The sequence below is a fragment of the Oncorhynchus nerka genome, linkage group LG10, assembly GCF_034236695.1.
Source record: "Oncorhynchus nerka isolate Pitt River linkage group LG10, Oner_Uvic_2.0, whole genome shotgun sequence".
NCBI lineage: Eukaryota > Metazoa > Chordata > Actinopteri > Salmoniformes > Salmonidae > Oncorhynchus > Oncorhynchus nerka.
In genome coordinates, this window is record NC_088405.1 from 31,140,861 (window position 1) to 31,156,632 (window position 15,772).

General features: G+C 41.9%; 3 protein-coding genes across 6 annotated transcripts in view; 2 read left to right on the forward strand and 1 right to left on the reverse strand.

The window, feature by feature from the left end:
• eef1a1a (eukaryotic translation elongation factor 1 alpha 1a) lies at positions 1 to 9,722 on the forward strand. Its single transcript, XM_029669452.2, is given in 9 exon segments — positions 1 to 106; positions 1,512 to 1,686; positions 1,941 to 2,120; positions 2,344 to 2,640; positions 3,845 to 3,929; positions 3,932 to 3,994; positions 8,311 to 8,567; positions 8,902 to 9,136; positions 9,242 to 9,722. Coding segments are annotated over 8 exon segments (1,386 nt in total). The 5' UTR covers positions 1 to 106; positions 1,512 to 1,542; the 3' UTR covers positions 9,367 to 9,722.
• Positions 9,723 to 11,009: 1,287 nt separating this feature from the next.
• On the forward strand, positions 11,010 to 13,290 carry cgasa (cyclic GMP-AMP synthase a). The gene is made up of 5 exons (XM_029669460.2): positions 11,010 to 11,513; positions 11,601 to 11,817; positions 11,929 to 12,189; positions 12,341 to 12,440; positions 12,639 to 13,290. The coding sequence occupies exons 1-5, from the start codon at positions 11,073 to 11,075 to the stop codon at positions 12,970 to 12,972; spliced, it is 1,353 nt and encodes a 450-aa protein (XP_029525320.1). The 5' UTR covers positions 11,010 to 11,072; the 3' UTR covers positions 12,973 to 13,290.
• Positions 13,127 to 15,772, reverse strand: part of LOC115135135 (potassium voltage-gated channel subfamily KQT member 5-like) — a 150,709-nt gene continuing 148,063 nt past the window's right edge. For 3 of the 4 annotated variants that reach the window (XM_029669455.2, XM_029669456.2, XM_029669453.2), the window contains 4 exons: positions 14,286 to 14,424; positions 14,067 to 14,154; positions 13,823 to 13,964; positions 13,127 to 13,342 (listed from right to left, as the gene is read on the reverse strand). In XM_029669455.2, the coding sequence (XP_029525315.1) occupies positions 13,833 to 13,964; positions 14,067 to 14,154; positions 14,286 to 14,424 (359 nt within the window). In that variant the 3' untranslated portion in view covers positions 13,127 to 13,342; positions 13,823 to 13,832. Of the gene's footprint in view, positions 13,343 to 13,814; positions 13,965 to 14,066; positions 14,155 to 14,285; positions 14,425 to 15,772 lie in introns of all 4 variants that reach the window. The other variant, XM_029669454.2, reaches the window with a different exon arrangement.

Below are 15,772 nucleotides of genomic sequence, written 5' to 3' on the forward strand. Positions count from 1 at the left end.
ATGAGCATTGAACGCAATTGCGTAACCCCCTCCTGTCTGCGATAAACAGATCAGCATCTCGTCACAGTCTCATTCAGCACCGGACTTGACTCATTCGTTTGCGCAGGTAGGCAATACTTTCCAATAACTACGCATGTGATACATTGTTTCAAATCTAATGCTGTAAATGGCGAATGACTGAATGTTTATATTTTCCATTTGCCCTTACATTGTTGTGCGTAACGTTTGTGGGCGTGTGAATATTGCATTGTTGTTGGAAGCCGACAGTCGACTGCTAATGCGCATAGATAGGCCATATTCTAGTAAGCGTAGGCGATGAGAGAACATGGCGGCAGAGGCAGGAGGACGGTTTGGAAATCCAACTAAATCCTCTAGACTTCATCAGAATTATCCGGTCGCGCAGCTAATTGTATCACCTACATTCCAGTCACCTGTTTTTAAATAGGCTTACATGGACAGCAAAGTCAAATGAACAGTGGAAAAACAAAAACTATTGCAAAGAAAAATAAACTATTGCAAAGCTACCATAATTTTATTTTAGAAATAGCAGTCAGTTCTGGTGAAATCTGGTATCAGCTCCCAGTGCACCTAGATAAGCATGCAGAATTAGGCTACTGTAATCATTTCCATACATTGCTCACCTAATGAAATGGTCTGTCATAAATATCAACAACCTAGGGTGTTGATCAATTTTGCAATTGGAAAATGAGGTGAATTTGTGGTGTTTCTGTCATTGTCATGCAAGTCAATGAAAAGGAAACAACAGGACTGTCCTAGTAAAACCGGCATTTATTTAAATATAATATGTGTTATGGTGTTATTCCCCAGCATTTAACCTGTGCATTCCACTGCAGTAGTCTGGCTTCAGAAATGGCTGCTGCACATTCAATGCCATGACAAAATGGAGGACTGTCTGAGGTTACAGTTATCAAGTTGATATGTAATAGGGAGGATATTCAGTGACATAAGAGCTGATTGTCTCAATGTCTCACTGCTGAGCAGTGGCAGGTAGCCTAGCGGTTATAGTGTTGGGCAAGTATACCTGAGCCGAGGTGAAAAATCTGTTGATGTGCCCTCGAGCAAGGCACTTAACCCTAATTTGCTCCAGGGTCACTGTACTACTTCTGACCCTGTTAAACAACATTTCACTGCACCCATCCGGTGTGTGACAATACACATTGTTTTGGGTGGCCGAGGAAAGGAGGGATAACTAGCTAGAAACTAACTGTGTCTTGAGCTTGATGCAGTTCTGTGCCCACTGACAGTTTGATAACATTAAATGATTGCTGATTGGTCTCGTGGTGCCATTTATGTGAAATTGTTTTTGTGTGTAAACTGTGCTTGTCCTTAGAAGTTATGCTGAGGCAGTAGCTGCTGGGGCTGTTACGCAATGGGAAGTCAGCTGTAGTGTCCTTGTCCATGGTGCTGTAATTCACTGTATTCCCTTGTGGAGTCTTTGACCAGGAAATCCTTTCAGATCCATAGACCTTGCTGCACTTTTCCACCTGCAGACTCTCTCACTGTCACTTTAACCAGTCAGCCATGGGCAAGGAGAAGCTCCACATCAACATTGTGGTGATCGGCCACGTGGACTCTGGCAAGTCCACCACCACTGGCCACCTGATTTACAAGTGCGGTGGCATTGACAAGAGGACCATCGAAAAGTTTGAGAAGGAGGCTGCTGAGGTGAGTAAGAGTTGGTACTGTACTTTGCAAACATCTACTGATAGTCCGTTCTTCTGTTGGCCAACGTGTTGTAAAAGGGCTCAGTACACTGCTGTTATATTGTATTAACCAATAATCTTCATAGGCTACCTAAAGATTGACAGTTATATTGCCATATATTGTCTAATTTGACAATACATCTTGGCAATAGAATTCACCACCATTGACTTCTCTTCAGAAATGTCATATAACCAGTGACGTGTGTTTTTTCTCAGATGGGGAAGGGCTCCTTTAAGTATGCCTGGGTGCTGGACAAGCTGAAGGCAGAGAGGGAGCGTGGCATCACCATTGACATCTCACTGTGGAAGTTTGAGACCAGCAAGTACTACGTCACCATTATCGACGCCCCCGGACACAGGGACTTCATCAAGAACATGATCACTGGAACCTCCCAGGTCTGAATTACAATGACACAGTCCTTCCTTACACACAGACACCTGCCAGGTCTTCATGCAAGTGCCTGGAAGTCTATTATTAAACTTGCAACTGTGGTTTTCCAGGCTAGCTTATAGCTGTACTATAACCACAGGCAATTTGCGGACTCAAATTGCCATCTTAGTTGCATAGGACTTTTGAAAACGAATTGTATTTATTATTCACATGTTCTGGTGTTTACAGGCAGACTGTGCCGTGCTGATTGTGGCAGCCGGTGTGGGTGAATTCGAGGCTGGCATCTCAAAGAACGGGCAGACCCGCGAGCATGCCCTCCTGGCCTACACCCTGGGGGTCAAGCAGCTGATCGTGGGCATCAACAAGATGGATTCCACTGAGCCCAACTACAGCCAGAAGCGTTATGAGGAGATTGTGAAGGAAGTCAGCACCTACATCAAGAAGATTGGCTACAACCCGGATACGGTAGCCTTTGTTCCCATCTCTGGCTGGAACGGAGACAACATGCTGGAGGCCAGTCCTAATGTACGTAAGCAAGAAGCTAAAGGGCATTTATTTTTTATCTTTATACTAGGATAGCATTGCAGCCACAGTGAGCGGTTTGAGTATATGTAATATAATCTAGCAGTGTGCCGATTTCGTCATACACGTAAACGTATCCGTTTTATCACTTGATACGCGTAAAACCAGGAAGTGCGCTTTAAATGCTGCTAATTAAATGCTGGTAAAGCCTATACCTCTAGTGCACATTACTGCGCATTGTTAGGCTCCTTCACTCAATCACACACATTGTTCAAAGGTAAACGACCCTGACAAATAAATGCACATTAGGGCCATTTACTTAGTCCTATTCAATTATCAACGAAATAAGCTAATAAATACCCTAATGCATGGCTGGCTACTGCTGCATGCATTTATTCCAGATGCAGATTTAGAGGAAGATAGGCTAATTTGCTTGCCCCATATATTGTTTCACTGCAAAACCTCTCTCCCGACACTTATGCCACAACATTTGTACAATTAAAATATCAACATTGGTCATTTCATTTTAAAATAATCTGTCACTCGGTAAACATGCCTGGGCCAGAATAAAAAAATAGCAAGAAGCATGGGCTAGGATCACGACATAAGATGTCGTCAACAATGGAATAATTATACTGGCAGACAAAGTAGGACTACTAAATAACGCCAAGTAGACAGAATATATGGCCTTAAAAGTCTACAGAAAATAGCTAGATTGTTGTTCAATCACTAGCTACGGATTCATACATGACGTTTGGAGAAGGGGAGACTTGTGGCCCGAGAAGAGTGACTGTTAGTGAAACAGCCGTGCATGGCTGGGTCAATTAGAGCAGACGGAGAGCGGCTTATTCTAATTCAATTGTTGCAACAGGCTCAACAAATAGTCTGCCAGTTTCTTTACAGACAGAAGAACTAGTCAATAGTTTGGAGCACACAGCGCTTCACACTGTTTTAGTGAAAGATGTGTGATGGCAGATGAAAATAAAACATGTCCGATCACTGATAATTACAAAATAAATACTTGTCAATCGTATTATGAAAATTCTCCATATTCGTTATGATACTAGTTTTATCCGAGTATTCGGCACACCCCTAATATAATCTGCCCTCCGCTTTAATTTGAAGAAAGTAAGTCAATGAAAAATGTGGAGCACAGCACACTTTATAACTTTGATCTACTGCTCACTCGGGTCTCCTCCATCCTCAGATGACCTGGTTTAAGGGATGGAAGATCACCAGGAAGGATGGCAGTTCGTCCGGGACCACCCTGCTGGAAGCTCTAGATGCTATTCAGCCCCGTCCCGCCCCACCGACAAGCCCCTCCGCCTACCCCTGCAGGATGTCTACAAGATTGGAGGTGAGCATCACACCCACCTTAGAGGCTGCCCATCCGTAATGATACATTCTAGGGATGTAACGATTCACAGATATGCATCGGCCCCTGATTGAAATGTTTAAGATACAAGTGCATCGGTCTGCGTACCCCGAACTGAAGTATACATCGTTCCGAAAATGGATTAAAACTTAACAAAATCGCTGGCTCAGTTAAAAGTTATGAGTTTATACTGCGACCGTTTGTGGCAGATGGTGGCATTCTGTCATTGCACCACACTATCACAAGGAGGAGAACGCTGATCTATCGGTAGGTCTAAATTGTGGTGTTTATGTCAGTCTCTCTCCTCTGGCACTAGAGTCCTGCATCAGGCAACAACAACAACTGTCGGTGGTCCTGGGGTTAAGAGAGAACTTGGATAAATACAAATGGGGGAATTTCACTTGACATGTGGACTGACGATTTTACAAAAAAAATAGGCACAGTGAGCTTTTGGTTTCTCTCCATCTGAATACAGAAAAAAATTTAAACATCTAACTGCCTCTATTTACAAATTAGTAAGAATGTCTCACCCAATGTTCAAGAATGGCCTTTTTCCCTTTATTCAAATTACTACAATCGCTCACTTTCGGTTATTTGAAACGAAATCAACAAAATATAAAAAAAATTAACAATGTGATTATTATAATTAACCCTACATTAGAATTATATAAAAAGCCTCTTAGATATTCTCACAGATCAGATTTGCCCTTACGAAAAATGCCCCTTAGATATTTAGAATCCTCCAATCCTCTAAATTAAATTGGCGGAGAGTCAGGCGGCATTGGCGGAGTTGAAGAGGGCGAGGAACGGGGGCTGCTTTATATAATTAACATTCTATTATTTATTTATTTTCTGTGATCAAAAAATAAAATGAACAATTACATTCTTTAAGAGACCTGTTTAAGTAGTATTTTAGTATTTTGATACAGGGAGAGAAAACAAACGTAGGAGGCTGTGAATTCTGCAAACAACGTTTCTAGGATGGGCTAATAGCAGGACAATAGACTCAACCTTTACAAAGGATAGTCATATAGCTCGGCTACAGTAGGTGTGAACCCCCCAACCCACTTGCAATGTATTAAGTACTCAAAAGGTTTACATTTCTAACTCTAAACCTCATGCAACCGCAAAATGTCAGATCAGGCATAAATTGTACAGTATTGATGCTTTCCTTAATAAAATAATGATAGAAATACTCTTTCAAAATTCAGATGTTTATTTCAACTATCAGAAGGACCAATAGGGAATAAATATCACTGAATGACATGAACTGGTCTTGATAAATAAATCAGATTTTTATTTGGAAATGTTAGGATCATTTTGCTTTTCACTCAGTCCCTTAGTAGCCTAGGCCTACTCCCGACCAGTCCACACAAGTTTCTTCAACTGTCTTCTGACTGTGATTAGAGTGATGTTGATTGCCTTTGCCGATCGCTCATCATCTTCAACCATCAGTGAGTGTATCTTACCGAGTCCACCAAATGCATTGTTTTAGTACTCTACAACCCAATTTGCCCCAACAAAAAAATGCATCAACACCTCAAATATATTAATTTATTATTAACCCTGCATTATAATTGTAATGCAGATGTTTATTTCATTATGGATCCATAACGAATTGCTATGGGAATAAATATCATTGAATGACGTAGTCAACTATTTCAGCACCGCTTCTCACTCCTGGATTTATTGTCACTGAATCTCTGTTTGGCTATTGGTTAGCCTACAATTAGGGTGTGGAAATGTTAGGATTATTTTGATCTTAGTACAGTAGCCTACTCCAGACCGGTCACGTTGTACAGCGTCCTGAATGTTTCGTTTGAAGTTTTTCTTGGAATAGAAACACCATAATATTAGTCAAATTAATTAAGCTAGATTTCATAAAATCAATCCCATATACTATGTTCTTACAAAAAAACATATTTAAAATTCTCTAGTTCAGCCGATATATAAAAAAAGTCAAATGATTCTCAAAGATGCCCTCTGGTGGTCAAACTTGCACTAATTAGCATTAAAAATGGCAACAATCGCTGACACTTAAATAACTTGACATAGAATTCTGCGGCAGCCCGCAAGGTGTGGTGCAGAACGGCACAACTTTTAAAGGAAGAACTACTGTACACCGTATTCTGACCTTGACTTTATTCCTTCATAATTCCTCCACCTTTATGCGCGATGAAACAATGAATAGTTCCAAATGGAACATCTATTCCCCCCTGCAATAGAAATAACGCCCTTCTCCATACACTAATTTACAAATTGATAAGAGGTAAATGTGTAAGCGGATTGTAAATATGAATACATTGTTTTAGATCTATTTTACAATATCACTGGAGACGAACGTGAAACCAGTCATATGGCAGCTAACAGAAACACATCAACATCACATCACATCAACAGATCACCTTTTCCACAGTGAAACGCTGGCCTTAACTTGGGATGAAATTTGGAGACCCAAGCTATAGGCTTCTGTAACCATGTGCAAATGACAGTAGAGTGCCAAACCTGGAGTTGAATTATGATTTCTAGAATGTTTAATACAATTTTTGTAACAATGTATAGTGTTAAATATTAGCCACTATCAGTAGCCACCGTCAGTTATACCTGCATACATTTATAATGGTCATTGATTTTTTCGTTTAATTTAGCATCATTCCATTACATCGTTAGTTTACCTATGGTCGTGTGGTTGTTCCTGTGGATCGCTAGCAATAGTGGATCATATTAGGCTAACATATTACAAGTTGTGCAATAATTTGGGACATGTAGCCTATTTGAATCATTATGGGACTCAGACCATACGTAGCAGTTTAAACCTAGAGCACAGTTCATGACAAAAACACTGTTCCATGATTAGTGAGGATTATTAGGGAAGATTTATAGGACTACTGTTCAACCCCTATTGTACACTTTACTCACCTTCAATATTTCATGGATTGAACAATAGGGCAACTTTCAGGATTAATCAAACCACTTTCACTAATATATTTAGTACTTAAAGGCTCTCCATATCAGTTTTCTTTTCTCTTTTTTAAAATTTTTGCCCTGGATGGTTTGAGCGGTCTGTCTAGCAGAAGATCCAGAGCATGGTTTTTATTTTTAGGCTTTTGGAGCAGATGCAGGTATAAATATACAAATCATCCAACAATGTGCTGGACCAGGCTCAAAGAAAAGAATAAACTAGTCAAATGAATATAAAAAACTGAAGATCAGTCTGACTAGCACCTAGGGCTCAGAACAACCCTAACTAACCCCTGCAGAGACAGGCGGCAATCTTCCTTCCCATAAAGCTCTACATCTGAGCATTTATAACCTGGCAGAGACCAGGTGACAGGAAACACTTGGAATTGAAAGCACTTTGTCAAACTAAGCCAAGAAACACGTTGCAAAGTAAACAACTACAATAACAGTTTAGATACTATAACCTGTACAATACATAATTATCTAGAATACTTTAAGAACTGGAACTCTTACAGGTCAAACATTTGTAAGTACTGCTTCAGACTGGCAAATAGTACTGCCTTAGACTAGCAACATAAATAATAAACAATCTGATTTACATCATGTCTTCAGTCATTTGTAGTCAATGTTTAGAACTTATTTATTATAGTTCAAACACAGGTGACACTCAACCAAAATTATTATTTGGTGAGGTGACCTAGCAATTATATTAGTGTATACTGTTGAATGGGATTAGTGAGGAAGCACAGTTCTCTCACAATTCATGAATACTTTACTAACCCGTGTCATAATATGGACTTGGTCTTTTACCAAATTTCTATCTTCTGTATACCACCCATACCTTACACAACAACTGATTGGCTCAAACTCATTAAGGAAAGAAATTCCACAAATTAACAAGGCACACCTGTTAATTAAAATGCATTCCAAGTAACGACCTCATGCCAAGAGTGTGCAAAGCTGTCAAAAGGCAAAGGGTGACTTCTTTGAAGAACCTCAAATATAAAATATATATTGATTTGTTTAACACTGTTTTGGTTACTACATGATCCCATGTGTTATTTCATAGTGTTGATCTCTTCACTAGGCCCAGCTCATGAGCTCCATCAACAGTAGATTTGATTTAGAATGGAAAATCTAGTGGTTATGCAAATGTTAGTGCATCAAACTGAATCGCAACAAAACGTTTCAAACTAAAACGTATCGTTCCTGTATCGTATCAGAGTCCATGTATCTAGATATGTATCGAATCGTCTTGAAAGGGAAAGATGCACATCCCTAATACATCCCTTCCTCATCCTCTCTCCACCTTCACTTTCTTATCCGCTCTCCCTCAGGTATTGGCACAGTGCCTGTGGGCCGTGTGGAGACGGGCATGATCAAGCCAGGCATGGTGGTGACCTTTGCCCCTGTTAATGTGACCACTGAGGTGAAGTCTGTTGAGATGCACCACGAGGCCCTGACCGAAGCAATGCCCGGTGACAACGTGGGCTTCAACGTCAAGAATGTGTCCGTCAAGGACATTCGCCGTGGCAATGTGGCCGGAGACAGCAAGAACGACCCCCCAATGGAGGCAGCAGTCTTCACTGCTCAGGTGGGCAGGGCCAGATAACACACTCACACCTACTGTAGAGGTGTAAAAACCATAGAACCAAAAGACATACAACTAAAAATGTTTAACTATGATACACAGTGGTGATCACATGGATAAAAATATTGGTGATGATGATACAGCTTGGCAGTTAGTAATATTCAATCTATTCCTTTCCTCATTCATTCTGCTCTTCTCTCACAAATATTTATTTGTGGCACAGTGTGATGAGCTGTGGGGAACAATTTTTGGAAGTAAAGAGGCCAACATCTAATATCAGTGCTGATACAGGTGCTGACAGAACAACCATGTTGACTGTGTCTGATATCTTCTCTAGGTGATCATCCTGAACCACCCAGGTCAGATCAGTGCTGGCTATGCCCCAGTGCTGGACTGCCACACTGCCCACATCGCCTGCAAGTTTGCTGAGCTCAAGGAGAAGATTGACCGTCGCTCAGGCAAGAAGCTGGAGGACAACCCAAAGGCTCTGAAGTCTGGAGACGCCGCCATTGTGGACATGGTCCCGGGAAAGCCCATGTGTGTGGAGAGCTTCTCAGAGTACCCTCCACTGGGTAAGTACTGTTGGGTAGTATAACTCTTGGGCCTGGTTGGAATTCTTTGAAAATGGTTCCACTCTCCCTTGAAGTTACCTTGGATCTGACATCCTCTCTCTGCAGGTCGTTTTGCAGTGCGTGACATGCGCCAGACTGTGGCAGTCGGGGTGATCAAGGCTGTTGAGAAGAAAGCCCCCTCCACTGGTAAGGTCACCAAGTCTGCCCAAAAGGCCCAGAAGACCAAATGAATGTTGTGCTGTGCTGCTGACTCAAGAGTCACCCATAGCAGGACAGTAGTCACCCAACTCCACCCCCCTATCGGCTGCTGCAACTCCATAGTCAAAGACTGGTTAATAATCACAATGCATCGCAAAAGTATCAGAAGGAAAGAAACAAATATTAAGCCTAGTCCTTAAGACAGTGTTTGTTCCCCCTCTCATTTCAAAGTGGTTAGATTCATGTGTATTTATTTACGTTGTAATAGCACATTGCTAGTTTTAAACGTGTACTGTTAAATATGTGAATGACCATGTTCCCCATGTGTGAGATATTGTAATCATAGAGGGGCTTGTAAACTGCCACACCCTTCCTCTCTGTACTGCAGTTATAAGTCACTCTTCACGTCGTCTGTTGTCTTGCTTTTAGTGTTTGTAAACTACCTGGTGCTTTATAGTAGCCTTTGGTAATTAACTCTTACAAGTAGAAAATTATTTCTCTAAAGTGTATGTTGTGTTATATATATATTACTCTAGGCACACTGAGTATACCAATAGTTGACTCTCCAATCACTTTTAATTGGCGTTTTGCTATCTTTGCACTGGAAAACTTTTAATTGGCAGAAGCTGTTGCACCTTACTCTGTTCGAGATGGCACAAGACTCGTCATGACATTAAAAGATCAATTAACAAACCAGAATGTCTCAACCCTTTTTCGATTGAAGTGAATCATTAATTGCTCTAAGCTGTGCGTTCTGTTAAATGAATCCTCTCTGGGGTTCATCGATAACTGAGGAGAAATCTTATACTGTTTAACTGAGTTTGCCATTGTGTAGTAAACTAGTTAGGGTCAAGAAAAGTACAAGTTACATAGAGTATCAATCTCTATGTGGGGGGGGGTAGCCTAGCGGTTAGTGTTGGGCCAGTAACCAAAATGTTGCTCGAATCCCCGAGCTGACGAGGTCAAATCTGAAGTTCTGCCCCAGCACAAGGCAGTTAACCCCCTGTTCCCATCATATTGAAATGTAAGTCCTTGATGGAAGATGGGGATTTAGAGTTGTCATACATTTACCTGACAATAGCACATTTCTGTTACATGTATTTTGTATTACACTGGGCTGAACTCCAATGTATTTTCTAACAAGATACTTTTGAGAAGTAATACAAATTTTAAAAAAGGTTCACCATTATGGCTCCCTTTCAAGTATATGAACTAAATACATATGCAAAGCATGCTGAGTATTATTCTGAGCTCCACCCCAAAACAGGGCAAATAATAATCCCCAGTGTGTTTTGCAGTTCATTTTGGCATGTTCACTTTCACATATATATTTATTTAATTAACAGACAGTCTTATCCAGAATGTCTGCTAGTCAGTCAGCGCATTCAACTAAGGTAGATAAACAAGTCGTAGCAAGTAAAAATGTTTCCGTTTGGGTCAGCTACTTGCAAATGTATTTATGTATTTTAAAATACATTTCAAAATGCAAATATGTTGTTTATTTTGTCATTTGTGCCCATCCCTAGTGGTAGGTAGAAGCTCAATCATTATGTGACAAGCGTGGGGTAGGCGTTAGTGCTTTTGTTTATTTTGGCTCACTAGCTTGCGATGAGCCGATACTGTATATAGCAAGGGGAGTGTTCACAATCACATTTCATCAAACCAAAACAGCGAAGACGATCATTTCTCTGGCATAGTATACACTAGTGGGTGTCGCATCACGATCATACATACTACAATGAGCGGGAGAGGGAAGACAAAAAAAAGTCCATCTGGGCCCGCGCAAAGAGTCCAGCCGGGGCCAGAACCAGGGTGTGCCAAGAGTTTGGTTCGGGACAAGAATGGTTCCATTGGAGGTTGCCATGCAGTGATGGACACTAAGGACATGCAACAGATTCCTGAGGAAAATAAACCTAAGAAGCATAAGCAGCCTAAGTGCACCACTGAGGGAAAGCCAACTGTGCCACAAGAGACCGGTTCAAGGATTGTTGACTCACATCAGGATAACATCCTGTTTACAACACTTGATAAATTAAAGATTAAGATGACACATAAATCGGATTCATCAAGAATAGTCAATGACGTGGTAACGTGTATAAGTGACCACATGAAAAAGCGTACAGAATGCTTCAAAGATGTAAATCTTCTGCGCACTGGAAGTTACTACGAACATCTAAAGGTGGGTCATTAAATTAAATTGTTCACCACCAACGTGACCCAATACGCTTGCATGCCTTACAGATATATTATGTTTTGATCAATATAGATTTCTGATCCCGACGAATTCGACGTGATGTTTACTTTTCCGGTGATGCGGGTGGACATTCGGCCATTTGGAGACGATGGAGCTTTTTATAGCGTGGCATTTAAACGGGGAAAACACTCTCTGGGTCGCTTCCAAAATAAGGACAACACGGTATCTGCGAGTGAAATGCTTAAGGAGTTCAGAAACGAAGTTAAAACATCTGTGAAGACACATAAAGGTGTGTAGAGCGCGCGCTTCTCAAATGCATAAACGATTGATTGCTTTGTATGTTGTATAAGTAGAAAATGGTGTATCGAAAAACATTTATTTGCATTTCACTTCTTTCAAGACGTGTTGGTGGAGAAGAAGAAGAAGGGTTGCCCGGCGGTGACCTTAACGATAAACAGGACGGGAACTGTTCCCATCTCACTGGACATTGTTCTGGGACTACAGGTCAAATCGAGTTGGCCCACTTTCACCCAGGAAGGCTTCAAAATAGAAACCTGGCTTGGGACCAAAGTGAAGAAAGAACTAAAGACACAATCATACTACCTCGTTCCGAAGTATGAGGGAAAGGGCACGGTGGAACTGGAAGGGGTCTGCGCTAAAGGTAAGCATTAGGTCAACAAGATTTACACATAACATGCTATCACTTTAATTTGTGATGTATTCATTAATGAGAGTTCGGTAGAAAGGAGAAGTGGCATGTATGGCCTTTTGCCAAGTTTCCTAAATGTTTTATCTTGTCGTGTTATGCATAGACTGTTGGCGCATCTCATTCTCGCATGTGGAGAAGAGTATCATAACAAATCATGGCTCTCAGAAGACCTGTTGCGAGGCAAACGGAATTCCCTGCTGCAGGTAAGCCTACTGTAGTCATAATGCCCTGGCAAAACCTTGACAAATTGTCTGCTACAGTACAGGGAATCATTAACAAGTGTACTTTCCATGAAGTAGACCTTTAAATTGTATATTTCTTATTTTATTAACCAAACTCATTTACTTTGATAAATTGTGTATGATCATGTGTGCATGAGGCTACCCATTTTCTTCATTCAGGAAGGACTGTCTGAAGCTTCTGAAGCACCTGTTAAACCTTTTGGAGGCAGAGGACCCTCGTCTGTCCAAGTTCTGTTCCTACCATGCAAAGACCACCCTTCTACACGCATGCTGCTCCAGGACCAAGGACAGTGACTGGGAGGCGACGCAGCTGGGACCCTGCTTCCAGCAGCTGTTGAGAGACTTTGAGGGCCACCTGAAAGATGGCAAGCTCCCCAACTTCTTCATCCCCACACACAACCTGCTGGGCTCTGGCCACAACCGCAAGAGCTGCCTGATCCTGGCCCAGTGTATTGAGGAGCAGCGCAACAATGGTTTCCCCATCTTCGGCTAGTGAGTCGGGACTACCTCAATCACTGCCCCCTTAGTGACTCACCCAGAGCCCCAATAGACAGACATAAGTGGAGTATAGCTGTGGTCCCATACTGTTGTCTATGTTAAAAGGAATGGCATAGGCAGGAGGAATTGAAGAGCAGAGGAGAAAGGAGTCAGAAGTTACCATTTAATTCAGATCAGAACAGTTTTGAGTCTTCCCAGAGATGATACATGGAGAAGAGCAGTTGGCTCTCACTCAAATTATAAAAAGGTAATTTAAACTGTCTGTACAACACTATGAATTATTCAATAAAACAAAAATTCGTAACACAAAAAAGGATGAACGCTGGAGATTCCAGAACTGAAGTTGCAAGTTGCTTCTTCCTCTCCTGAAAAAGTAAGAAAACAGATTTGACAATTGGCAAAAGGATATGGATATGAGCTGTCAGTGAGGATTTTTTAACTGTTTAAAAAAAATTAAACCCAGGAAATCTTCCTACTAAGTACATCAACACCAGCTATATTTGGTGTGACCACACTGTCATATTATAGGACTCAAACGGTCTAACAGAGAGAATGTGTGTGCGATGTGAACGCACTGCATGTTCTGTTTTCCCACAGCATTTGTATTTCTGTTCAGCTTTTTCCACCAAAAGCGGTTTCTTTGTTAATAGCCATGCATTGGAATTTAAGGCCTGAGGGCAGTGGTGTTTTCAGCTGAGTATCAATAAATTGCAACGTGTATGTGCCAAATATCCTACTTTTCAATAAAAGGGAATAAATAGCAAATATGTCTCATCTGTGAACCCAAAGGACTAGACTATTGTTAACACATCAGCCCTTCTCTTCACACATATGTACCTGTGTACCTGTAATGGGTTAGAACCTCCAGTTAGACTCTCCTCTGTCTCTTACTCCTCCTCCCCCTCCTCCTCTGGGGCCGTACATCTCCTTCTCTCGCTTGTGCTTCTCGTATCTCTCCGCCATGAGCACCAGCTCATCAGGTACCTCCTACACAGGGATTCAGGTTCAATCCAAATAGGTCTCATTTGTTAGACAATGTGAATACTGTCTGTGTGTGTGTTGCTCTGTGTGTGAGAGCGAGCAGAGTACCTGTCCAGCCCTCTCCAGGATGGGGATCAGGTCAGGAGCCTTCCTCCAGTCTCCTCTCGTTACCAAGGTGATAGAGGCCCCAGAGCGTCTACCAGTTATGAGACGAGGAAAAAATTTGAAACTGTCAACAATTGTCAAATATTTTTTTCTGAAGAAACATGCTGATATCTCTTGGAAGCAGCTCAGGTAGAGAAAGGAAACCCACACACACACACTCACCCTGCCCGGCCCGTGCGGCCCACGCGATGGACATACTCTTCAATGTTGCGTGGGAAGTCAAAGTTGAAGACGTGTGTGACGTCTGTGACGTCCAGCCCTCGAGAGGCCAGGTCAGTGGCCACTAGGATACGGACAACACCTATGGCAACACACATGCATACATTACATGGCCAAAGGTATGTGGACACACCTTCAAATTAGTGGATTTGGCTATTTCAGCCACACAGGTTGCTGACAGGTGTATAAAATTGAGCACACACCAATGGCAATCTCCATAGACAAACATTGGCCACAGAATGGCCCGTACTGTAGACCTCTGACTTTCAATGGGGCACCGTCATAGGACGCCACCTTTCCAAAAAGTAAATGTCAAATTTCTGCCTTGCGCCAGTCAACTGTAAGTGCTGTTATTGTGAAGTGGAAACGTCTAGGAGCAACAACGGCTTAGCTGCGAAGTGGTAGGCCACACAACCTCATAGAACAAAAGAGTGCTGAGGCATGTAGCGCGTAAAAACTGTCATCGGTTGCAACACTCACTACAGAGTTCCAAACTGCTTTTGGAAAACAACGTCAGCACAATAACTGTTGTTGGGAGCTTCATGAAAATAGATTTCCATGGCCAAGCAGCCACACAAGCCTAAGATCACCACATGCAATGCCAAGCATTGGCTGGAGTGGTGGAAAACACGTCACCATTGGACTCTGGAGCAGTGGAAATGTGTTCTCTGGGGAGATTAATCACGCTTCACTATCTGGCATCCAACAGACTAATCTGTGTTTGGTGGATACCAGGAAAACGCTACCTGCCCGAATGCATAGTGCTAACTAAAGTTTGGTGGAGGGGCGGTTTTTCATGGTTCGGGCTAGGTCCCTTAGCTCCAGTGAAGGGAAATCTTAACGCTACAGCATACAATTACATTCTAGATGATTTTGTGCTTCCAAATTTGTGGCAACAGTTTGGGGGTGGCCCTTTGCTGTTTCAGCATCTTAATGTCTCCGTACACAAAGCGAGGTCTAAACAGAAATGGTTTATCGAGATCAGTGTGGAAGAACCTGACTGGCCTACACAGAGCCCTGACCTTAACCCCATTGAACCCCTTTGGGATGAATTGGAACACCGCCTGTGAACCAGACCTAATCACCCAACATCAGTGCCCGACCTCACTAATGCTTGTGGCTGAATGGAAGCAAGTCCCCACAGCAATGTTCTAACATCTAGTGGAAAACCTACCCAGAAGTGTTGAGGCTGTTACAGCAGCAAAAGGGGGGGCGGGGCGACCAAATCCACATTAATTAATGTCCATGATTTTGGAAAAACCTGGTGTCCATGCACTACATAGCCAAAAGTATCTACCTCAATTACCTCATACCCCTGCACATGGAGTTGGTACCCCATGTATTTATTCCTTGTGTTATCTTTCTATACTGAAAGAAATATATAGAACGCAACAATTTCATTGATTTGACTGAGTTACAGTTCATATAAG

Bases quoted from the DNA above. Each gene is read 5' to 3' on its own strand.
- cgasa (XM_029669460.2), top strand. From the start codon at position 11,073: ATGAGCGGGAGAGGGAAGACAAAAAAAAGTCCATCTGGGCCCGCGCAA. The intron at 11,514-11,600 runs GTGGGTCATTAA...TGATCAATATAG, and splicing joins GTTACTACGAACATCTAAAG to ATTTCTGATCCCGACGAATT. The intron at 12,190-12,340 runs GTAAGCATTAGG...TGTTATGCATAG, and splicing joins GGAAGGGGTCTGCGCTAAAG to ACTGTTGGCGCATCTCATTC.